The sequence below is a fragment of the Phlebotomus papatasi genome, chromosome 1, assembly GCF_024763615.1.
Source record: "Phlebotomus papatasi isolate M1 chromosome 1, Ppap_2.1, whole genome shotgun sequence".
Taxonomy (NCBI): domain Eukaryota; kingdom Metazoa; phylum Arthropoda; class Insecta; order Diptera; family Psychodidae; genus Phlebotomus; species Phlebotomus papatasi.
Window position 1 is genome coordinate 15180523 of NC_077222.1, and position 26026 is coordinate 15206548.

Consider the following 26026-nt stretch of genomic DNA (forward strand, 5'->3'; position numbering starts at 1 on the left):
GGTAAATGTCCTAATTCAAAACCATTTCCAGACGCTTTAACTTTGACAGAAGATTCAACACTTTAAGTTCAATTTTTTTCTAAAGAGAATTACATAAATTTGCTCCTTGACTCTTCTAGAATGTTACTGTTTAGTGAAAATTCTTTAAATATAATTTGAGAACTTCTTAAACACAAGAAAAACACACAAGCGCAAAATGCTTGTATTTGAAACAAATTAATCCAAATGGAGACAAGGGAAATTTTCTAATTGGAGACAAACAGTGTAAGTGAAACCACGACGAAAGGTATTCAAAACCCTGTTGAGTTGCTCCTGAGTGTAGGATTTGTTCTTATTCCTGGTCTTTTCTCCTTTACCATCTAAAACAATAAGAAAATCTCTCCAAAAAAATCATATTCCCGGGGTTTCCTATTGAAGCATTTACAGACACTTCAGAAAAACCCTTTTTGTTAAAGAAATTGGTAATTATTTCATTTGAAAACTTCACGTACCGTTAACAATAAAGATTAGCACTTAATTTAACTAAAATTAGCCAGAAACATGTCATAAATGTTAAACAAAACGAATAAACAACAATCATCTCATTGTGTTTTTCATTGGAAAACATGGTCGATCGATGAAGAATTCGATGACGAAAAGGTACACTTTTAATTTTTCTAAGAAATTAAGAAAATAAAATTTGTGAATATGAATGGATTTTCGCTTTATTTGGAGCAAAATTAACTAAATAATGAAACTGTGGTATAGAAAATATATAAATATAATAATTTAGTACTGTATTTCTCATGAAAACAATTACGTTTCCATTTGGAGTAGCGAAAACTTTCCATTTGGAACAGGTTTTGAATTAGCTTAATTTATCCTACCTCGAGTTTGCAAATAGTTTTATGCTAAATAGAGAGAGGTATTAGTTTATCTACCCTCAGTAGGGGAATGTTGGCATGGTTCGCACAGAGTGAACCTTCAAACAACGCAAATTTTCTCTTTGTTTGCAAAGAGCTAGTTCGTCATTTCTTAGCCATAAGATAGATCATTATTAAGTTCATGAAACAAGATGAGAAATAGTAGGTCAGCTCTTTGCAAACAAAGAGAAAATTCGCATCGTTTGAAGGTTCACTCTGTGCGAACCATGCCTACATTCCCCTATTACAATATATCAATCTTAAATTTCTCTTCGATCGACAAAAGTCAGAAAGCCCTATATAGATAATGTAATTCCAATAATAACTTCAGGTAATAAAGCTGGAGTATTCATTTCCCATCGAGGAATATTTATTGCTTTTTTTTTAAAAGCGCAAGTGAGAATTTAATGATATTCTTGGCAATTAAATTCATTGAACTCGAAAAGTAATCAACTTTTCAAGACTTCTGAATGTTTTCAATGTTCGTAAATGTGCAAGGATGCTTGGCACTTCCCATTCAGATCCACACTCGAATTGATTTTCGGTCAGCAGGGGTGCTTAAAGCGTAATCCAAGTTATGTAATAAAACATTTTCTCTGGTGCACACAGGTTTGATAATCGGATTCCTGCCGGCCATGGGATGGCGTGGAGACACTGACAATGGTCGTGTATGTTGGTTTATAGTGCTAGCACCACCAGAATTGGTGCTTTTGACCACCATTCTGGGTCTTTTGCCCATCCTTCTTGTGGTAGTACTGTACAGCATTATTCTATATCACGCTCTTCGCCGAGTGATCGAATTGAAGAAGGCCACCCACCAGCAAATGGGGGTGCAAACTGGAACACTCAGAATGCACGTGGGAACCTCCACCCAAACACTAAACGATGAGACTGTTGCAGCAGGAACAGTAGCCAGCACGTCTGATACAGAAGAGCCTTTGCAGCCACGTAGGAGGTTCCTCCGATTCCTATCACGGTATGTATGCCCCATATAAGTTGATAATAGACTCATAAGACTCTCTTTCTTATCCCTCGAATTATCTCACACAAAACCTGCCAGCAAAGAGTTCTGCCACGGACAGTATTATTCTTTAAATTTGCAGCCGTAATCGTGCCTTGCCATCTACATGAATTATTTCTTTACAAATTGTATTTTATGAATAATTTTACATAAAGGCTTACGTTTATTTATTTTGCTTGGTCACATATTCCGCAATAAAGTAAGATACAATGACATTTTTTGAATAAACTCCATACAAAAGCGTGATAGGTCACGCTCTCGTTATGTGTTAATTAAAAACAAGCTTCAAATAAATTTTAATAAGACAATAAATCCAAAAAACATATAACCGCACAAGGGATATGTAAACCATTTGGTCATGGAGGTTTGAATCAACACTAAGACGGCAGTAAACGCATAGAAGGATGGAAAGATCAAAAATGAGATGAAAACAAATTCAATACGAAATTCTGGGTGTTCCTAAGCGTATTGCTCTTACAACTTCAATAATGGGTGGAGCTAATAAGGTTTTTCTCACAACAATTTAAGCCCCGCCTACCTGAAACCTCGCAGTTGAAACTCATTGCAATCGAACTTGAGAAATTCTAACGAAAATTCAAAATTCAATATTTTTCAAGACATAGAGGACAGAGATTTTAATTTTTGGGGTAGGTCCACGCAAATAACATTTTCGAAAATACATAGATGCTCTTGGAAAAAAAGAATAATAATCCATGACTTGTGCTGTATATTTTCGTATAGCCATACTCAATGAAACTAATGGAACAGTAAGTTTGAATATAGTTCATATTCACTTAGCATATGAGGCTTGAAAAAAAGTTCAGCTACGTTAAATTGCCCCACCCTCCAATAGCTCTCATCAACTGCCTTAAACGTCAAATGGTTTAGAGATCCAATCAATAAGAAAAATAAAATTAAAAAAAACCGCGGTCAAAATCCTGAGATCCAAAATTCAGAAAGCCAAAATCCTAACGCCAAATCCCGAAAGCCATAATCCCGGAAAGCAAAATCCTGAACGCCAAAATCCTGGAAACCAAACTCGTAAATAGCCAAAATTCTGAATGGGTCCAAATCCCAAATGGATCAAAATCCTGAAAGGGCCAAAATCCCGAAGATCAAAATCAAGAATTCTTAAACAAGCCACTGATACTTCTAGGATGATTGCACCGGTAGCGCTAGCTGGAGCCATAAGGAAATTTTCCATATTTTGAGAAATTATCCCCACACTTTCCTTCGTATAGCTTCGTCTTTTTCGGGTTTTTAACCGACCGGGATTTTGACTTTCAGGATTTTGGCTTTCGAAATTTCAACTCATTCAGGATTTCGACCCGTACGGGATGTTGGATTTCGAGATTTTGGATTTTGAGAATTTTGACTTTCGGAATTATTGCCATAATCGTTTCTACATTTATGCTAGTGATTATTTCCAAGTCAATCAAAAAAAATCTCTTTTCAAAAATTATAATTTTGAGAAAATAGTGGTAAGGGTCATAAAAAGAAGCAAACATTGCATTAAGCAGCAATTGGTTAATTTGGTCTTCAGTCAGTTCCCTTAATCTACCATTTTCAATAAACGTAATGGAGTTGTTGTGCAATAAATAGCTTTTAAAAAAGTATTTAGAAAATCCATTTTTCATTAAGAGAAAGAAAAACTGGATCCTTTTTGTCACTTATGACGCCCTGTAGCAAATCGAATTAATATGTCACAAATTACCCCGAGGCTGTCTATATTTGCCCCGAGATTTGGTTTGAAAAAAAAATGATGTGTGTGGCAAAGTTGTAGAGCTATAAATTCAGCAAGCTAAAGCCTTTCTCACATTTTGGACCCACAATCCCCTACTGATAATCTTACTGTTTCGTGATACAAATGAAGCTTTTGCAGAGAAATAATTACAAAAATGTGTGTAGCGGTGTAGCCTAATTTTCATAAGAAAGGCTTGTGTAGCCCACACCCATTAAGAAAATTACAAGATACCACGATATCTTCCAAAGACAAGTTTTAAGACAAATATCAGATCCTTATGGCTAGGGCATACGTTTTAGTTCGGGAAAATTTGATAAAGTCAAAATTCACAAACCTTTCATTCTTGAAAACTTTGAATATGTCTATCCTACTCTTTCGAACTCTTCTTCTTCTTTTCAACATCACACTAAATTAAATTTAGTTCAGTAAAATTTTAAGTCAGAAAAGAGTCAGATAGACATATGCAAATCTTTTGAGAAAGAATTGGTCGTGAATTTTGGTTTCATGAAATTATTGCCGAGCTAAAAGGGGCTCTAAAAATGAATTTTCTTAAGGTTAATGCTATTAAGAATTGTCTTCTAAGTGGGCATAGGACAATCTTTGGATGTTCTTAGAAGTTAAAAGCAGTCATTTCTTTTTTTCCAATTCGTACAACATTCGAACTAATTTAGCTAGTTTGAAGGTATTTCAAGAATCAATTTCAAATTTATGGTTCCTGTACACCTTTTAGATCAGGAAAATTTCATAAGATCAAAATTTACATCCCTTTCTTAAAAGTTTGGCATACGTCTATCCTACTCTTTTGGACTCTTCTTCTTCTTTTGAACATCATACGAAATTAAATTTAGAGCAATCCAATTTTGAGTCCGAAAGAGTGGGATAGACTTATGCAAGTCTTTTGAGAAAGAAAGGGACGGACGCGAATTTCAATTTTATTGATTTTAATCGTTCTAAAAGGTGTACCGGAGCCATTAGTATTTATGTTGCAATTCGAAAAATTAACCCTGTGATTTGCCTAGCGCATCCTCACAGGTGGGCGGACACTAACGAGACTAAAATTCCTGTTTCTTCTTCCTCCACAATCGACTGTTGATGGGCAGGAGGAGAACAAAGGCGAGGGCAAATGTGCGGCAGACAACCGGAAAATCACCCAGTAAATGGAAAGCAATTAAAGTGGTGCTATTTACCACGGGGAGCTTCGTTTTCACCTGGATACCATACTTTATAGCATCCACAATGTACGTGAATTGCGATCCTCAGGCAACCCCTGAATTTTGCACAAGTCTCCGAATTGCCATTGCCAGTCCACTGGCAATTCTTGGGTTTGCCAATAGTCTCCTCAATCCCATTATCTATGCGTGGTGGCACAATGGATTCCGAGAGACAATGAAGAAAATCTGCTGCGGTCGATGCCTCAAGACATCAGAAGAACGTGGTAGTTCTAGTTCTCAGAGGGATAGAAGTACTCCTGCCACAAATGCCAACACCACAGTATTTGGCCCATCATCCACAAGTCATTCCAGTGAAGTTACCAGACCCACCAGTGAGAGCGACACCGATTTGCCTCAGCAATCTTCCGACAATTCTGACATTGAGAGCAGTAAAACTCCTCGTGGTAGAGCCAAAATCAATCCCCTACCCGACATTTCACCTACCACAAGATCATCATCGCCCGCAACATTCATGACACAATCCCCGGAAAATGGGGTAAGCAACAGAAGTCGAAAGTATAGCTCTTAAGACTCAATGTTATAATCGAATTTGCCCCAAGGGGACTACAATCAATTATTAACACAAGGAGACGTCTTTTGTAACATTGTAGAAAGCAATTTATAATTCAATAAAGTTAGATTTATATAAGTTTATTTTAAGCAAATGCCTGCTTGTAAGATTCCTGGGATTATAAATACTTGAACTGACTATTGCAGATGTAGTAGATTAACCTATCAAAGTTAATTTGTTTTATTATACCTTCAACACATCTTTTAGCTCGGTATTACATGATGAAACAAAAATTCACTTGTCTTTCTTTTTCACGAAAATTTCCATAAGAGGATATAGGGTAAGTGTGCCAAATTCCGGCCAGCTTGCAATTTCGGCCACCTTTTTTGTTCTTCGAATTTCCATGAACTTTTAGATTTTACGTACTCAATGTAGAGATTATACAGTGCAAAAGAATAACAAATAATGTAGCTTCGACAAACGAAATGACGTGAAAAAGATATTGGAAGAATTCCCGAGGGGAAAGGAACTATGAGAATGAAGGTGGCCGAAGTAGGGCACCAAAGCTGTGTCTATATTTTTATTCATTTTAAAATGTATTAAGAATGATTTTAGAGTAAATAAAGATGGTAAACTCTTTACAAGGTTCCAAGCAACACTCTTAAAAAAGAAAAAAGAAAAAAAAAATTTGTATTTAAAATATTACATTTCAAACTTGAGACCTTGACGCTTGCATGCAACTATGCCGAAATTTGGCACACTTACCCTATTCAAAATTTTAAAGAAAAAGGATGTAAATTTTGTACAAAATGTGTACCGGAACCAATAGTGCTTTTGACACATCAAAATCCATATCCCTATCTCTCTAAAAAGTTTTGCATATCTATCCCACTCTTTTGCACTGAAAATTTGTTTAAAGCAAATTTTTGTGACATTCAAAACAAGAAGAAGAAGAAAGAAAAAAGTGAGACAGCATAGGCAAAACGCTTGAGAAAGAAGGAGATGTAAATTTTGATTTCATGGAATTTGACTGATCTAAAAGATGTTTCGGAACCTTTATACTGAATAGAAATTGAGTGTCTTATCGACACAAATCGGTTTAAAACTTTTTAATTTGACATGTTCCTTACAAATATGAAAATGTCCTTTAATCATTCTGGAATAGTGGACTTTCAAAGACAAATATTAATGAACTCTACAAAGCGTATTTTTTACTGCTCAAAATCTACAGAGAGAGCAGTAGGGTGACATGTGGTATTTCAGGACACTTTTTAGCACTTTTAAGTTTCAAACAGCTTAATGGCTTCTCACATTTTTTTTTCTTTATTGATACAAATATTTATGTTCTATATGTTATCCAAAATAACATTCTTATCGAAAAATGTTGAAAAATGCATCATTTTTTATACAAAATAGCAAAAAAAGTAAAGAAGTAAGAGTGGTATAAGGGAAGAGTACCAGCGATCGGCAGTGTTCCTCGGATCGTCAGGTTAATACTACATTGTTGCTCCAAATTAAATGATATTTTTTAAAAATTATTAGCTACTTTTTACCATTTAATTCTTACAAGAATACAGTGCATTAACTCAGATTTAATTTATAAAACCAATTTTCCCTGAGACACTTAATTAAATTCCTGACGATCCGAGGTACAGAGTGCAAGTTTGCAATTACACATATTTTTTATTAATTTATTATAAAAATTAAAAATTCAAAAGCACAGATATAGTTAAAGGGATCACTAATGTATCAATTAGCATACATAAAAATACTAAATAATGTTTTGTGGATTATATTTTCAGCTAAATATGGAGCATGTGTCTTAACATTCCGATCCGGGGTACTCTTCCCTTATTTCGGGACAGTTGGGTATTTCGGGACAGACAAAAGTCGCTATTATACAAATAAATTTCACCGAGCCTGATTATTTACCTTTAAGTAGAACTTCTAAACTTCACTCTTTCATAAAAATTTTGTTTAAATTTCACTTTTAATGTGACTTAAAACGAAAAAAAACTAAGCACTGTTTGTGTTGACATCTGCAAAATTGACCACACTGAAGGTTTTGTAAAAAGTGAAATTTGTCACTCACAATTCACGCGTATTTCATGCTTTAAATTAAATAAAATTTCAGAAGTTTTATGTTTATCTGATACGTAAAGAGCTTAATATTTCACATAGAACTTAAAAATAATTTGAAAACAAATATTTATAGGATTTTTTATGTGTCCCAAAATACCCATATTATGTCCCGAAAAGCACCTTGTCCAGAAATACCACACGTTACCCTATATATAATCCCTCGATTTTTTCACGCCCCAAATTTTCACCTTCCACACCTTGAAGATCACTTTTATCAATAATTCTGCACGTTTCAGACGATTTCTGAGAAATGTCGTCACGCTGTTTGTCCGTTTGTTCGCCGGGCTTTCGCCAGCTTTAGAGGCCAAACAGTAAGAGATAGCGACTTGGGACTTAAGTCAACCCATAAGTTGACCTCCATAAGTCAACCCAAGAGTCGTGAAGATGTCCCTCATTTTCCCCCCACCCCTTCATTTCCCCTCCAAACTATGTTTTTCTTCTGGGATTGCTCGAAATTTTTAAAGATTACCAGGGAGGAGATTTGGCCATGTGTAAAAATACTATTGAATCATTCCTAAAAACAGTTTTTCAAGGTCAAAAGTTAAAAACGTCCTAGAGACCGTATTTATCAAGCGAATGGGATCATGTTTGAGCTCATCGGAAAGGTCTTGGAATTTTCGATAAAACTGAACAGGTTTCAATCGGTTGTGAACCGGTAATGAACGGGTTCATAACCGATAAAAATATTTTTATCTGAAAATCAATCCTATTACTTTTATAACTATTTTGGGGGATCGTTTGAGAGATTTATGAATCGGTTGAGAACCGTACTTTTGCGGTATAGAATCGAAGTCACGAGTTCGAGCATTTCGCAAAGCCTGGGACGCTTTGCCATCTCTTTTTAATGCTAAATGACAGTAACAATATGCTGGATATTTACTATTTCTGGAAAAATTTTCCACCGCGAGAGGGCGTTGTTTTCTCCCTCAAGTGGCGCTAGTAACTGTTCTCAATTTAATAACAGAAATATCCACATAAAACTTCTCAGAACACTTGAAGTTGAGCGAATTTCCCTTAGTTCCATAGAAAATAAGGCACATAATCGATCTTTTGACTGGTTTATGAATCGGTTTAGAACCGAGAAACGGTAAATGATGCGGAAGCACTTTTGAGGGATAGCATCTAAGTGACGAATTCGAGCATTTCGCAAAGCTTGGGATGCTTTGCTATCCCTTTTTGTTCTGAATAGCGATTATTTTGCTATTTTCGCTTAAGGAAATCAAATTTTCCAACCAAAAATACCTTGTGAATACATTTTAATTTTAAGCAATAGTTTCGCATATTCAAAGAATTATTTCGAAAACTACCAAAGTCAGTAGCTACTCGTACATTCATTTTAAAATAATTAACTTTTAAAATGCCTATAAAAAAGTTAATATACAATAACCGCCCCCTTCAAATGTAACAGGAATTTCATTAATTAATATTTCGACATTCATTATGCAAATAATGAATATGAGCGTCAGTGTCCTGGAACATAAAATTCATCTTTCAAACATTAATAAAACACAAGCGCAATAATATATTTTGCACAATTAATGTCCTGAATATACAGTGTCACAAATATCCAGTCCCTATCCCAATTTTATATTATTTCCATTTTCTATTCTGACAATGCTATACATTATAAATTGACTTAATCATGTGACAGTTTTCAGAGAACAAAGGACAAATGCGAGGAACCAGATCCATTTTTGAAATGCAATATCCAAGAAGGATTAAAATACAATTGAAGATTTTTTTTTGTTAAATGAGATTTTCATAAAAAATGAACATGTTACCATGTTATTTATAAAACCGGAAGTTTGCATTCATAGCAAGTTTGGATGATTTTTCCCACATGAAACAAAATCAATCAATATGATATACACATCAGTTTTTGAAATGAAAACTCTAGTAGGAAAATCAATTATTTTAAGAGAGATTTTAGTACATTGGCAGAAATACAAATTCGAAAAAAATTATCCACAATCTGCGGTGGAAATGAATTTGTAGAATAGTAAAATCTGATGTGGTGCATTCATTCTAATGAGTGATTTAATGAGTATTCTTTTGGTGAATTTTAATGAAATTTCAATGTGAATTCCCAACATTTCATATTTATTATCAGTCGAATAAATGGCATTCCATCTAATAAAATTAGTAGTTTTGCTAACTAGAAATATGATATTCTCTAATTTATCAAAGCATACGTATTAAATATTAATTTCTAACGAAGAACTATTCAAAATGCAATTTGAAATTTATAAATTTTGAATGCAGAGCTGCATGAAAATCCTCTGTGGAAATTGTGAAATTCAGAGTTAAGACAATACCCATAAATACCGTTTTCGTCTCATCGTGAATAATTGCTCTAACTCAAAGAAAGAAGAATTTGAAAATTTTTCAACTTATTTCTATAGGTCGAATGGTATGAGATATCAATTACCGGTCTTCTGTGACCCCCTTTCTATAAAAAAAACATCGGGAAACTCTATCGGACTTTATCGAATTTTTAGGCATGTTCAGACGTTGACTAGAAAATTCATAATCAATTTAGTGGAAAGTGCTCATGCTTCGTACGATGCCAGGGTTCGTAGTGACTAAATTTTTCCTGTTTCTGAATAAATATGACTCCGCAAAATATTTTAAAAACTAAGCAATTTCCCTTAACTCTTTCGTCTCCTTTGGGACTCTGGGTACCCATGGAAACAACAATTTTTTTAGACTATCTAGAATCGATAAAATCCGATTCTTCTGGATAATTACAAACTATAAGGATGACTAAATCTAGGCTATTTTTTGCAGGATCCCAATTAACTCCTGAGCTTAGATATTTTTGGACAAAAATCGTGAATTTTCGATTTTCTGCTTCCTTGGAGATATTGCAACTTTTTGATATTTCTAGACCATAATAAGGAAAAACCTCTCAGGGCCAATGTTTCACCTATAAAAAACCTTCATAGATAATACCCCTCACCAAAAAAATATGTGAAAGATCACTATTTTGCGTTCGTAGTGGAAAGCATCGAAACAGCTAAATATTTTCTATCATACAGTACACTCTCGCTAATTCGATTCTTTTATTATTTAAGATATGATATTATTTATTATTTATTATTTAAGATAAGGCTATTGTTTATTTTTAATTCCAGTAGCAGTAAAATTTGAAAAAAGTCTGTTGACATTTTTCAAAGTTATGACTACTCAAATTTGCCATGGTTTGTTGAGATTTTTCTTAGTTGTGTTCTGATTTTTCCTATATCATGGATTTTTATAGTATTACAACAATTATGAGTATGTAAAGGGTTTCCCGTCTGACACAGGGTAAAGGGGACTCAACGTTAAGGCTAAAGCCTTAATTAACACCCAGCTTTAGGAACTATTTTAAGGACTTATCGGTAAAATCTGAATAGTAAGTCCTAATTAAGGACTGGATTTTGCCACGTACATCTATGGCGGTCGAATGAAACTGTTAAACGCACCTCATAATTTGACTTCCGAATTTAATACAAACGGTACACTGATAGAAATCCGAAAAAGTTAAAATAACTTTCCTGAAATGTTAATTTTACCCTGCAGTATTGATCCGAAATCGGTAGAAATATTCTGCTTTTCCAGGTGTATTAGGGATTAAAGTTACCCTTTTTCATGTTATTTTTACCCTTAAAACGGTGTAAAATTAATATTGAATTGCACCTAAAAAGTGTTAAATTTATGAGGAAAAAAAGTTAATCGCACTCCCATTTTTTCTCAGTGTAGAAGCTACAAAGGATAGTAATATGTTTTATTTAAACAGTATTAACAATGTAACACTTTAGAAAAGCTAGAATCATTTTTTAAGAAAATTGTTTTGAAAGCTTTCATTTCTGTTCCTGACTTATTCTTTTTATTATTTACTTACAAGATACTTTAAGCTCACAAGTATTACAACGTTATCTCGGTTATCTCTTATGACTTCTATCGTTGTAAAATATAGGGAAGTAAAGGCAGGAAGTGTATGAGACAACTTCTTTCGTCCGTTATTTATGTATGTTGAGAAATCGAGGTCTTAATTAAGACCTACCACTATCATACCGACAAAACCTTAAATAGTGCCTAACTGGGTGTTAATTAAAGTCTTAAAGTTAAGACCCTGTATCTTTCTGCAAATCGAGCACGTAAACTTTTTTAAAACTCATTGAAACGATGATAAATGTGCATTTAAAATTTATAGAGCCACTGTTGAACCTTTCAAAGTGTCAAATAATATGATTCATCATTTCAAAAAATATCAAATATGACCCAATATGATGCTTTCATTTTTACCAGTGAAAGTATAAAAAGGAAATCGATTTTTCCGGTTTTCATTCATTTCAACTTCGTCATTTTTCGATAGGAGGAAATAAATTTTTAATAGGGTGGCGGCATTACTTGTGACCTGTTTTTTTATTGCCTCTACGCAAAAAACTTGACTTTTTGTCACAAAATGATTTCGAAAAACCTCAAAATTAAAGATATTTGATGTGTTATGATAGTTACATCACATTTTTTTCTGATTAAAAATTGTTAAAAATTGTTCTGATTAAAAATTCTGATTTCTGACTAAAATTGCGAACAGGCCACAAGTAGTGCCGCCACCCTATCTTCATATTCATTTAAAATGTAGGATAGTTGTAAAATAATTCATACACCGCAATATCTTCCATACCATTCCATTCCAAAATTTTCCACAGTGTGTAGAGGCCTTTACGAACTCATACAATATAATATTAGGTGAGATTCTTAACAATCTCACCTACTATAATCCTAACAAAATTTTATGTCGTCCGATCGCGCTCAAACTTGGCCAAAATGTGTTTCGCCACTTCCTGATCACGAATATATGGGGGGCTAAGTTACGTTCCCGGCCGGCCGGCCGGCCGGCCGTCCGGCCGCTCTTTGGAGCTTAATAGCTCCTAAACTAAAAAAGATATCGACTTGCGGTTTTCGGCAAAGGTTAAATATCGTATGAAAATTGCAACATGGTGCATTGACCCCCCATCCCCCACCCCTCCTTCCGCCATTTTGAAGACCCCCCTTTTTTTGTTTTCTCAATAGCTCCGCCCCTATGGCATCGAGCGGGCTCAAATTTTAGTATGTTATAGCTGGGCCTTAGAGCTTTCCATCAGTACCAAACTTAAGGTCCCCCGACCCCCCTGACCCGAGCTATAAGGGTCCAAAAAAAATTTCTTAAAATGGCCATAACTCCGGTTCTAATTGTCAGAATTTAAAAAATAAGGGCTTTTTGGAAAGCTCTCATGAAATGCCACTTCCCCTTCTAACATCGCAAGTTCATAAAACCACCGCTAGGGGCGCTATTATTAAAAAGAAAATTTTTAAATCTTTAAAGTTAAATAACTCAAAAATTCCTTATGCAATCGGGCTGAAATTTTAGTATGTTGTAGCCGTTGATTATACCTATCAAACAAAAAAACCTTAAGTTGATCCATAACCCCTGACCCGAGCTATAAGGGGTCAAAGTTCGAACATTGACCGGCCTCTATCTCCGGTTCTAATTAACATAGCGACATAAATTTTACCTTTTTGGTTTCGTCTCGATGAGCACTTTCAGATGGAAGTTCAAAAAGTCACCACAGGTGGCGCTGTGATAGCGTCAAAATTCATCGAAATTCAAAGACATTTTTCTCAAAAACGGCATTGTGCAAGTTAATGAAATTTTAGTATATTGTAGTCCAGTCTAGGACGTTTCCAAAATGGTGCGTATGTGCGCTGTGGTTTCAATAGAACCGGAGATATGAGGGGTTCCGGTTCTATGTGACCGATTTTGATGAATGAGGGCTTAAACGAAAGATCTCACCAAATGCTACAACTTTCTAGAATATTTGAACTTCGTGGGACCAACACCAGGGGCGCCACAGTCGAAAAACCAATTTCAATATCACATAACCTCAATTATCTCGACTGTCGCTAAACCGATTTTGATGATTACTTCAACATAATTGTAGAGCACATTTGTCTCTACATTTCGTCCATACATCATTTTCCACTCAGACCACGCTATCAGTCCGATTTTGCCGTTTAAGTGTGAAAAAATTGATTTTTCCCATAATAACGCTTTGAAATCACTCAGATGCCAATTTGACTGCCTCTACTCCACCAAGACACTTAAAATAGGGTTTTAAATGGAAAGTCCCACAAAATACAACAATTCTTTGATATAGTTGAAGTTCAACAAATGACTACTTGGGGAACTCTGGATGAAAAAACGAGTTAAGAAACAAAAAACCTCGCTTATCTTGGCTTCTGAGTAATCGATGAGATCATGTTCTATGGGAAAATTATAGAGAACATTCTGGTCTACATTTCACCCATATATCACTTTTCTGTCAGTTCATCCAAATCCTTGATATTTTGGTTTAAATACAAAATTTGTATAATTTCACGAATTTTATTCAAGATAACTGAATGGCGACTCACAATTTCAGCTCTAAATCGAATTTGCATGCACTCCGAGTTAGCTCACGTTAAGAATCTCACCTACATAAGCCGGTTAGGATTATCTGTCCCTTTTGAATTAAAATGCTCTATCTTTCTTATAGGTTTATCTCTAGAGCTGTAAATTTAATTAATGAACAGAATCATTAGATTATAAGAACAGTGAATTAAATCGAAGAGTTCTTGTACAAAAATTAAATTAAAAAAAATTATTAATCCAATTATTCTGACCTTTTTCTTATTTCAACTTCCGTCATTTCTGTTCTCCAAGTTCTTACTTTCATAATAGTCGCTGGGAAACTTCGTGAAAACTTTGATTACGTGATATTTCGAATAATCTTTCATCGTAATGCAACGGTACAGCACACAGCATTGAGAAACTTCTATCGGATTATTGGATTTTGCTCTTCATCGATATTTGCCCCAATTGTAGTGTGATTTTAATAAAATAACCAAAAAAAGCATGATTATACTTTTGTTTGAATATTATAAAATTCAATAGAGAAAAAGACATAATTCCAAATCTAAAAAAAAACAGCTGCAATTGAAGTTTTTTTCTCAATTTGCTCTCAATTTTGATATTATATAGTAGAACACTATATACAGATATATATTTTATTTAGAGGAAATGGTGAAATAAATTGCACCGAATGAAAGCAACGGAAAAAAAAGAAAGAATCTTCTAAAACTGTTCGTGTTCCATCCAAATCGAAGTCTCTTTTGCAAAAGAGAAAAATCGCATTGACGATGGGAAGCAATCAGTGACTTCAATTCGATTTTCCCTCATCTTATTTACTTTATATGTAGGAATTGAATTTGCATATAAAATCCACATACAGCATGTACCTATGTCTTAATTTGAATCGTGAACAGCATTAATTTAGCCCGGGATTTTCGTGAAACGTTGACTTTCCACGATTTTCTCCCCTTTATTCCCCCCCAATTCACCCTTAATGTGTGTTTATTCAGAATGGTGAGCTGATTGGATTTGCAACTTCCTGCGTTTACTGGCTAGGTCATAAGTTTTCAAGTGGAATTGTAGAGTCAAACCAAAATCGATTGAGCTAGTGCAGCTTCCAGTGGGTACTCCTTCCATTCACGGAGAATGTTTTTACTGAATAAAGTTTGTGTACTCAACCGATTCAACATCTGTGAGAAATATCATCAACTGAGAGACTATATTTGATCTAACCTCATGACCTCTTTCGGTTCAAGTACTTTGAAAGAATTTCAGATATTGCCACAGAATGGGAATTGGATTAAAATCGATTGAATATGGCATTTATTTTAGTATGAGCCTTGTATTGTGGTAGTACTATTGGCTGTGCAATTAAAATGAACATTTATTCAATTTAAAAATAATATAATAGTATTAAAGAGTTTAATTCCACGATAGAAAGCTTAAAATTTCCTAAAATTTCTTACGGACCTCAAGCCACATTATAAATATTGAACATTTCCCCAAAACCAGTCGTAATCCTAAATCAGCTTTGTAGCTAGAATTACCAGAGTATATCAATTTAGAATGCTTGCAAATTGGATTTAAAGCTGATTCTGCAGCATTCCAGTAGCAATGCGTAATTCAGGAATTTTCAATCAAAATTGGTAATAAAATGCAATATTTGAATTTCAAGTGAAATATATAGAATATGAATAACCTGACAGATTAAAATTATATGTATATAGACGAAAAGGAAACATGCATGTTTTCTACGAACAATGCCGAGTCATAAAGTGTGATGACCTCTCCCAAGAAACATTTTTTTCTCAATATAGTCTTATAGAATTCTCGAATCACAGCTTATCAGAAAGTCTCAAAGAACGATTTGCTTAAATAACGCTTGTAGACTACCTAAAATAGTCGTTGAGACCTTTATATATAAAAATGGCGCACCATTAAGTGGCTCAAGTGACTCTATAAGCATTACTGTGAGAGGAAACTGAAGAGCTCTATGAGACAATCTCATAAAACATCTATATATCTTCTGAGAGAATGCTTATACAATAGTCTAAATTTAATATTATAAACGGATATGAACCTGTTATAAGACCATAATCAGAATGATTAAAAGAATCACAAAAAAAATTCGCTTTTATACATATTTATCTAATTCTATTTTATGTAATTATAATTTTTTTAAGTAATTTATCTTGTTTAGAAATTTATTATACAGTAGAGTCTCGCTATAGTCCATATTTGGTTTCAAATTTGACACTTGGGTCGCACTATAGTCCATGTTATTTTTTAAAATTATCAACGATTTTTAGTATTGAAATTGCTCTACGGCTTCCACTTTCTTTGCGATTGTGGTACTTGTCCTTGCTCTCTTCATTGTGGATCACAATTATCACAACTACTCAATAAAGTTTGCCAAAAATATTAAAATAATTATGCATGTCGCATACTAAAAAATATAACCTAACTTAAAATCAGTGTTTTGAAATCAACGGTCGATAAATTGTGGACTATAGAGCGATGGCCTATAGCGAGACTCTACTGTAGTTCACCATTACCGCCATTCCAGAGATACAAAGATGGTCGCTGTAGCTGTGCCGCGAACCCACGAAAATCCATTTTGTCCCTGTATATAATCTGCTGAACGCGTCTTCTTCTTCCTTATTAATATCCAATCGGTATATGAAGAAACGCCTACCAACTTCATCTCGACTGAATTTTACGCTTATTTATAAATTTTTAAGACAGTTATGAGCATTTTACAAGTCTTCAATAGAACCAGGTCAAATTTAAGGAAAAATGTGGGGAAATCAGTGGAAGTTGCTGACATCTTGCATACAGCGTTTGAATTGTAAAGCATTTTTCACACAAATTCATTCAATAAGAGTAGATTTGCTGTATTGTGCTAATGTTTCAAGGTGAAAATGTGCTATGGTATAGTGATAACGGATGTATGATCAAGAAATAAAGAAATTACTAAGTTTTACAGCCTTTTCTCTAAGAATGCCTCACATTCTTTGTCAGTAGTGCTCAAAGAACTTCCTGAGCATCTTAGTAGGGCGCCACTTTTACATTTTGAGCACGATCGATGCAAAATGCTTCTATTGGAAACATATTAATCGAAATGGAGACAAGGGAAAGTTTCTAATTGGAGACAAACAGTGTAAGTGAAACCGCGACGAAAGGCTTCCAAAACCTTGTTGAGTGGCTCCTGAGTGCAGGATTTGTTCTTATTCCTGGTCTTTTCACCTTTCCCATCTAAAACAATAAAAAATCTCTCCAAAAAAAAATCATATTTCCGGGGTTTCCTATTGAAGCTTTTGCAGACACTTCAGGAAAACCCTTTTTGTTCACGAAATAGGTAATTATTTCACTTGAAAACTTCACGTACCGTTAACAATAAAGATTAGCGCCTAATTTCACTAAAATTAACCAGAAATATGTTATAAATATTAAACAAAACGAATAAACAACAGTTACCTCATTGTGTTTTTCATTGGAAAACATAGTCAATCGATGAAAAATTCGATGGTGAAAAGGTACACTTTTAATTTTTCTGAGAAATTAACAAATTAAAATTTGTGAATATGAATGGATTTTCGCTTTACTTGGAGCAAAATTAACTAAATAATGAAACTGTGGTATAGAAAATATATAAATATAATAATTTAGTACTGCATTTATCGTGAAAATAATGACGTCTCCATTTGGAGTAGCGAAAAATTTCTATTTGGAGCAAGTTTTCAATTAGCTTAATTTACCCTATAACGAGGTAGAATTTCACCTCGGACAACAAAAGCTGAGATTGTAAAGAATCTCAGGTAATAGCTCTTTTTAAGGGTGTCATGTTAAGATTAATGACCTTCCACTTCTAATAAAAAATCATTTTCCTAATGATGAAATAACTTTAATGATTAATTTGATGACTCAAAAAAATCTCTAGCGATAATCTTGTATAATATCTTTGCCCCACATAGCAAAGTATCAAGATATTTGACTATCCCTGTCGCCATAGAGATTCTTGTAAAATCTTGTAAAAGTATTGTCTAAAACTTGTTCTTATTCACCAAAAAACGTCGAGTTTTCTGTTGGGAATGGTCTTTAAAATCATATTTTTTCCGATTAGTTAAAAAGAGAATTATGGCCAGGGGGGTGACATTAGCTCTGAAAACTGCGACCAGTTTTAGTGTAAATTTTTCCCTGTTTTATTACACATTTCACGAGGTATCTTCAAAACTACGTAGGTTGCCAATTTGGGGTCTTCGGTTGCCTATTCTATATTAAATTGGCTTTTATTTTGTATTTGTATTTTTTGATAATTCATTCTACAATGACAGAAAACAGCTAATAAACTCAAAAGTTTTTTCGGCACGCTAGAAACATATGGGAAACATAGGAAACGTCATGCCCCTGATTATGGCCATTTTGAAATATCCTTGACCCCTTGGCTCGGATCAAAGTGATTCAGAGGCTTTAATATTTTCAAAAACCTTTCTCTAATTCGCCCATAGAAACATTATAATAATAATTTTCCATGTGAACTTTATACGATTATCAGTGGAAATCCGTTATTAGATAAAATCAGCAATATTACAATAAATTATAATGCTATATGAATAGCAATATTATCCTAAAACACAATTAAAGCTCGTTTGCTGCAGATTGTTTTTTGAGTACTTGGAAATTGGTCCAAAATAATTAATCAGGTCCTATTTTAGAAATTATAAAAGCATTTAATAAAACTTCTAATTACCTTCCTGGTACATTTAAAATGCATTTTAAAAATATTTCACAACACTAAAACGTAAATTGACTACTAATTGTACGACAAAAGGCAATAGACGTCCCTATGTCGTTCAGTAGTCCCATGGAATTTTATTGTGTTCCAGGTTTTTCATGTTAAAAGCCATTTCAGAGAATGGGAATAAACTCTTTGACACGTGGTCTGAAATTTGTGTGAATGGAATTGAATCAATTGAGATGCAATTGGTTTTGCTCTGCAGGAGTATAGTTGGAGTCTAATTGCTAGTGTTCTGGGCAGAACTAATGAAGAGGAGCAAAATAATATTGAGGTGGGGCGGTTGATATTCCCCCCAATATAAACATTGAGCACAAGGGTTAGGTACTCACCTGGAGAATTCTGCATTCCACAATCGACATCACTTCGTGGTAAGTTGGATGCACTCGACAGACTCGAGTTAACTGCATAATTCGCTCCTGCTGCTTGTTGAATTTGTGACGTGGTAGTGACCACCCTCTGAACCGTATACAGAACAGAGGGCACGTTCTGTGGTGGTTGCTGCTGTGATGTCTGCTGCTGCTGGGGAGATGGTGTCGGCGATACAACAGATGTGTGATCCAAATCCGTTGATGATGGCACTGGTGTTGTTGGTATTGCATAAAATTCGTCGCGACATCTCTCCCTCATGTACTCCCCGAAGAAAATCCGGGATCTACAGGAAGGACAAGACAATACAAACATTTAAAAAAAATAGATATCAAATCGAGTGCTTATTTTGCAATCCTAAATTTTATTTCAGTGAACTCTGAGGTTTGTTTTTGGGGGGTTATTCTACAACAAATTTTTGACTTCATATGTCAGGAAGGATGGTGAGGGCCATAGCCTGGTATATCCATGAGGTATAAGCTCTACAATGAGGTAAACCATCAAGTAATAAGGAAATAATTGACTCCAGTGAACTGGGTATTTGGTTCTCAAGAATTATTGCAAAGTCTTAAGGAGTAAAATTCTATGCATCGAGGATGGTTGAATATGCAATCATGCCTCCGATTACCTCAAGAATCTCATAAAGCCTTAATCTTAGGAATACAACAATATATTGTTACTTTTAATACAATTAATTTAAATATGTAGCACTGAGAAAAAAAGAGGGTGCGATTAACTTTTTTTCCTCATAACTTTAACACTTTTTAGGTATAAAAATATATCAACATTTTTTAATGTTAATTTTACACCTTTTTAAGGGTAAAATTAACATGAAAAGTGTAACTTTAACCCAGAATACACCTAAGAAGGGTAATATTTACACCGATTTAGGATCAATACTGCAAGGTAAAATTAACATTTCCGGAATGTTATTTTAACTTTTTCGGATTTCTCTCAGTGAGCGAACATAAACATCAATCACCACCTCTAAAAATTACTTTGAATCCTTCACAAATGACGATTTCGACACAAAGGGCAAAAGGTCCAAATACAATTGATATTGCCAAAAAAAAACTAAAAGGAAAATAAGCGCGGCGTGAGTTGTCTGACTGAGAACTGAACATTCAAAAATTCACTTCCGAAATTTTGCGATTTGGGTATGGAAGAAAGAGATAACAACATCGAATTAGTAAATAATGAGAAATAGGTACGGTTCAAGTGCACCAAACCAAACACAAAACGTTGTAACTTTCATCTGACGAAGCATCAAAAGGGTCAGGGTAGAACGGTCTTCAGACTACAGGTTTAGCCCAGTTCCCGTAGGTCTCAAGAATCATAAATTGCAACCAATTTTATTGCTTTTCTAGAATCTAATAAATCATACATTATTAATAATCCAATCCTAAGTTAAATTTTCCTAAATATCATGACTGAGAAGGAATTATAACAGTAAGGCCATATGGCTAAGTCTTAGGTCTGAAACCCGTATAGGGGGGCATTGGTCCTTCAATGTTGCAACTGTCTGGTAACCTGCCAAGTGCTCATGGTACCTCCTTACGACGGCTCCATAACGCTAATTTTATGACTACTTTGGTCCTCCTAACAACCTCTCCCCATAAAAAGCAAGATTGTTACGAATGCTGAGAGGAGGCCTTGTCTTTTTAAGGGCCGTAGGTGGCCACTTAACCCTTTAGTGACGAATGGGGCGCCGGTATCCTAAAAATAAAACTAATTTTTCGGACTATTTACAGAAGAAAATAACCCTCTATAGTCAAGAAAAAATGTTTTTGTTTTTGGGACACCGGTGTCCCATTCGTCCTTAAAGTAAGAAGCAACAAATTCGAACATCATGGCCCAATGACTTAAGAAACAAGGCAATGCTTAGCGTTTGGTGGGATCAACGGGGAATTATGCATCATGAGCAATGATGAGCTGTTGAAACTAAGCGAAACTGTCAATCGACATCTGTAACACAAACTGATCAATTTAAACTAAGTATTGCTATAAAATGAGTTACATTGCAACACGACAACGCTCGATGCTATTACACAGAAAAAAATATTTTGTAAAAATGTTAGTAAATGTTTGTGAATTCCTATGGGGGAGTTACGAAATAGTCGTGAAACGTATAACCCACAAATATGTTCGTAAAAATTTGTACTTTTTTCACAAACATTGTTCGTAACATGATCACTTGACAAGCAGTTTATGTATTTTTACAAACATTTATTCGTAAATGTTCGTAAACACACAAAAAAATGTTTCTAAAATATTGTCATTTGTTCGTAAATGTTTGTATTCCTGTCGAACATTTTACCAACATTTACAAACAAATGACAAAATTTTACGAACATTTTTTGTGTGTTTATGAACATTTACGAAGAAATTTTTATAAAAGTACAAAAAATGCTCGTCAAATGATCATGTTACGAACACTATTTGTAAAAAAAAATTACAAACTTTTACGAACTTGTTTGTGGCTTATACGATTCACGAGCATTTCGTAACTCCCCCATAGGAATTTACAAACATTTACGAATATTTTTTTTCTATGTACTCTTTTATGTTTCGGCACAACCTAAAAACGCTGAATAGAAATGTGCTACCGACTCCGCTGTATTCTGTAAACCTAGTCCCTTTCGATTATCTATTGTTCTGATCGATAGTGAATGACATACCTAGTCCATACTTAGTCAATGTTGAAGAAGTGAGAAATTGTGTGGATATGGTAGCTGTGCCGAATTTCGGCCGGCTTGCAATATCGACCACTTATTTTGTTCTTCAAATTTCCATGACTTCTTAATTTTTACATATTCTATACGTTTTACGATGCAAAAAAAACCAAAAATGTCGATTCGGCGAGCGAGATGATGTGAAAAAGACTGAGAAAGTATTCCGGAATGGCGAGATAATATAAGAATCAAGGTGACCGAAATATTAACCACAGCTATGCCCATATTTTTAATCATTTTAAAATGTAATAAAAATGAAAACAAGAAGAAAACAAAAATGATAAACTATCTATAAGGTTCCAAGTAACACTCCTTAAAAAGAATTAACAAAAAAATCAATTTATATTAAAAATATTACATTTCAAACTTAGGATTTTAGCGCTTGCATGCAACTATGCCGAAATGTGGTGCAGTTACCCTAAAAGGTTTTGGGTCCAAAGAACACTCGTTTCATCGTCGCGGTCTACCCGGTGTACCAAAAAGATGGTAAAAATATGTGACTAGCGGGAGTCAATACTTTGAATAAACTAGGTTTTGTATATCATCTGAATTTTTTATATTTATTTTATCAAAAAATGCTAAAAACTTAATAGATGATCTAGTATTTCTAAATTTTAGGGAATTGAGACTTTGGATTAGGATTAAGGACAATTTATTCATCATTTTGAAAAGGTTTCAATTTGCTTGTATTTCGAATTTCGAAACCTTGCGGGAACTGGCCTAAATCTCTAGGACTCATGTGAACCATTACTCGTATCGCATCATTAGCTTTGAAAACAAAAACTTTTATCCGTTCATTTCAGGAACTGAAAAGAACCTGAAAAGTAATAGCCCAGGCTCTAGTTGTGGAACATTTTACAAATTTTTAAAGTTTGATCATCATCATCATCGTTTTCAACCACTTATCCCTATTGGGGTCGCGAGCCCATGACTCTGCCACTTCAGGAAGATGTTCGGGTTCGCTGCATAGCTTGCATAGCTTTTCTAGGAAATCTTTTCTAAGGCTTGTTAAAGGCTTTAAAATGTAGAGATGAATTTGGCTCTAATTTTGAACACCTTGCTGGTAATTTCGGACACTTTGATTCTAGTTTTGCACAGCTAATCTGCCTCGCGAGCACTCAATGGGTCAGGTGGTAGAGTACTCGCTCTATGATGCAAGAGTCCCGGGTTCGACTCCCTTATATATCACCAGGAATTTTTCTAACAATAAAGGTGTTCGGATTGCATCCAGTGACATTCCCGTACAAGAAAAAATAATAATGCATGTCTAGAAATCCCCTTGTGGGAAGGCCTAGTTCCTTCATGGAATGCTGTGCCAACATTATTATTATTATTCTTATTATTAAAGGCTTTAACTGTTGAATTCACAAGACATGAAGCATTTGGTATATTTGGAATGTTATCACCTTTAAAACCAATTATTGCTTTAATAAATTTACTAGACTATAACTAAGGACCATTTAGAGGACTTAAGATATGCAACACTTTAAAGCCAGAGTTTTTGCTTTAGAATCTGAAACTTCAATGTGAATATCTGAAAGTTAAAGAAGTAGAGGCGTGAAAATTTAGATCAACTTCTCAAATCTTCATATGCGGAAATTAACTTAAAACGTAGAATACGGAAGACTTTCATAAGACACAAAGATTTCATTCTAAAGAGCCTTCATTTCATTTTGCATGTCTCCAACAGCTATCAAAAGTTCGTGTAATGTCCTAATCAGACATCCTTAAAACTTCTATCCAAACTTCTAACCGAAAGCAATTGTATGCATGGGAAGATTTCAAAAGCTATCACTGAGAAAGACGAGCTAAAAATACGGGCATGGAGAGAAAGTGACATGAATTATATAGCCGGAAAGTGATTGTATCGTTCGTCACAAGAAATACTTTCAGCAGAGATGGATAATGTCAGTCACAGTATTCCTCCTATGCCAAACCAAAGCATCATGTGCAACACAATCTAATCATTTTACTTGTAAATCATCAATTGCTCCCACTCACAGTGTCACCCATAAACTGCGACTCGTCTTGTGTTTGTGCTGTCAATGCCAGTGATTTATACAATGTAGCGGAAGTTGTCTGAGGAGCTTTACATTTTCGCCTAGCAGCGGAAGCATAGGGGACCGCAGAAGTGGTGCAGGATGAAAGAGGTCCTTGGGGAAAAAATACCCAGACACGCGGCTGAGGGTGGAATAGAAGAAAAATTTCATCCGACAGAAGCAGCCATACGTTAATGGCTTTCGAATTGATTTATACCCATGGAGGGCGAACGACGAAAAGCTTCGAGACAAAAGTCATAAAGTTTTCTAAAAGCATCGTTGCATTTTAAAGTATAAATACTTTATATCATTCCACAGTATCTTTTACATTTTTTTTCTGCTGTCATCCCAACACTCACAATGCAATAAGCAGAAATACCCTAGCAACTTCTTAACTTTCTATATAACCCATGTTGTCCCATTCTTCCCATTTTGAGGCAATTTAAGGGGATAGCATAAACTTTTTCAACTCATGCTCTTCCTCATAATTCCTCTTTATGCTGCTCCACAGAGCTAAGAATTCACCAAACCATCATTTATATACGAATGGAGTATACATTATTCCTTATACAAGGATCCCGAAGATTCCTTCTCCATTGAGATGGACTGTTTCCCATTGCAATCCATGCAATGTCGTCAGAAAGCTCACATAAATTATGAGATACTCGGAAATATCTCTTAAATTATAATTCCTAATTTTATCTTATAATGTTAATCTGATGTGATCTCAGAATTTATGAGAATTCATATCAATGCACCCATTACTCTTTAATGCCAAATACACATCCAGAATGAATTATGTGAGAAGAAAGGTCAATGATATTAGTGTTTCTTCTGTGCAAAGAGAAGGCTCTTATTATATGTCTTATATATAATTACGGTCTTAACTATTTTAGGACTATGGACGTATTAATCTAAGGCTTTTGGGTAACATCTTCCCAAGAGATAATAAGGGCTATATATAATGCAAAGCTCGAAAATTAATAACGTAAAATTCTTGACATTTTATTGCCGACTTGCATCATGGCTGACACAAGATTTTTTGTACTACGTTATTTTCTTAGCTGTAACAATCCTCATAATTTAAGACTAGAATGTTCTATGCTTAACATATTGAACATCAGAGACAAAAACAATAACTGAAATTTGACTTAACTGTCTAACTGCTGTTCAAAAGGTATGGCAAAGCGTTCCAGACTTTGCAGACTGATCGAACTCACCTTGTAAATATGCTTTTCACAATTTTTTGGGAGTATAACAATCAAATATCTATTTAAATTTGTTTATAAAATAACCAAGAAAATAACAGAAAACCATCTTGAATTTAAATAGTGATCAGAAGAGGATATTTTCAAAACCAATAACCTTTAAACTTGAGGCAATATTAATAATTGTTGAAAAAATATTAACGATTAGGGCCGATGCAGTCGGGTTTGAAATTTCAAGACATTTCAAATAAGACCAAATTAGTTTAACACAAGCAATCTAAGTCGGTTGACCTTTGATCTCGTATAATTCACGGTGATGATTTAACCGGTCATAGGGGGTAATAGGAGTCCTAGGAGTCTAGACGAAATGTTCAGCTGAACTACCGTCAAAATTTATCCAAAAAGTGAACGAAATCACCTAGATCTATTTTAAAATAAAGTGTTTTTGGAGGGTCGCGGTCTAAATCCTGAAGCCAAAATTCCAAATTCATAAGTGTCAAAGTTACTTCCACGACTGAACCCGTGTTTATTGAAACCAAAGGGAAATTTATCTTCCGTATAATTAAGTATTTTTTATTTCATTTCCTAGCCTATGCTGACGATATTGACATTATGGGGCGCAGTCCCAGAGCTGTACAGGAAGCCTTCATCCAGATTGAACATGCGGCACGAAATCTGGGGCTACAGATAAATGAAGGCAAAACGAAGTACATGGTGGCCTCGTCAGCAGCAACTCCGGAAACGTCTACGGAGAGCATCGGTCAAACAGGGCTCCCGATGGGGGACTACAACTTTGAAGTTGTCTACTCCTTCGTGTACCTTGTGTCAACAATCACAGCTGACAACAACATCTCAACAGAAGTCCGCGCACGGCTGCTGAAAGCCAACAAAGCCTATTTCAGTCTATCAAGAGTTTTCCGGTCCAGAAACTTAAGCA

General features: G+C 34.6%; 2 protein-coding genes across 3 annotated transcripts in view; one reads left to right on the forward strand and one right to left on the reverse strand.

Annotated features, from left to right (window-relative positions):
- The window catches only part of LOC129800089 (5-hydroxytryptamine receptor 1A-alpha-like), a 45008-nt gene extending 39473 nt beyond the window's left edge, over nucleotides 1–5535 (forward strand). For both annotated transcript variants that reach the window (XM_055844465.1, XM_055844464.1), the window contains exons 5-6: nucleotides 1512–1878; nucleotides 4768–5535. In XM_055844465.1, the coding sequence (XP_055700440.1) occupies nucleotides 1512–1878; nucleotides 4768–5407 (1007 nt within the window). In that variant the 3' untranslated portion in view covers nucleotides 5408–5535. The remainder of the gene's footprint in view (nucleotides 1–1511; nucleotides 1879–4767) is intronic.
- The window catches only part of LOC129800088 (FERM domain-containing protein 8), a 166415-nt gene that overhangs the window by 99312 nt on the left and 41077 nt on the right, over nucleotides 1–26026 (reverse strand). The window contains exon 2 of the mRNA XM_055844463.1: nucleotides 19074–19396. Within this exon, the coding sequence (XP_055700438.1) occupies nucleotides 19074–19396 (323 nt within the window). The remainder of the gene's footprint in view (nucleotides 1–19073; nucleotides 19397–26026) is intronic.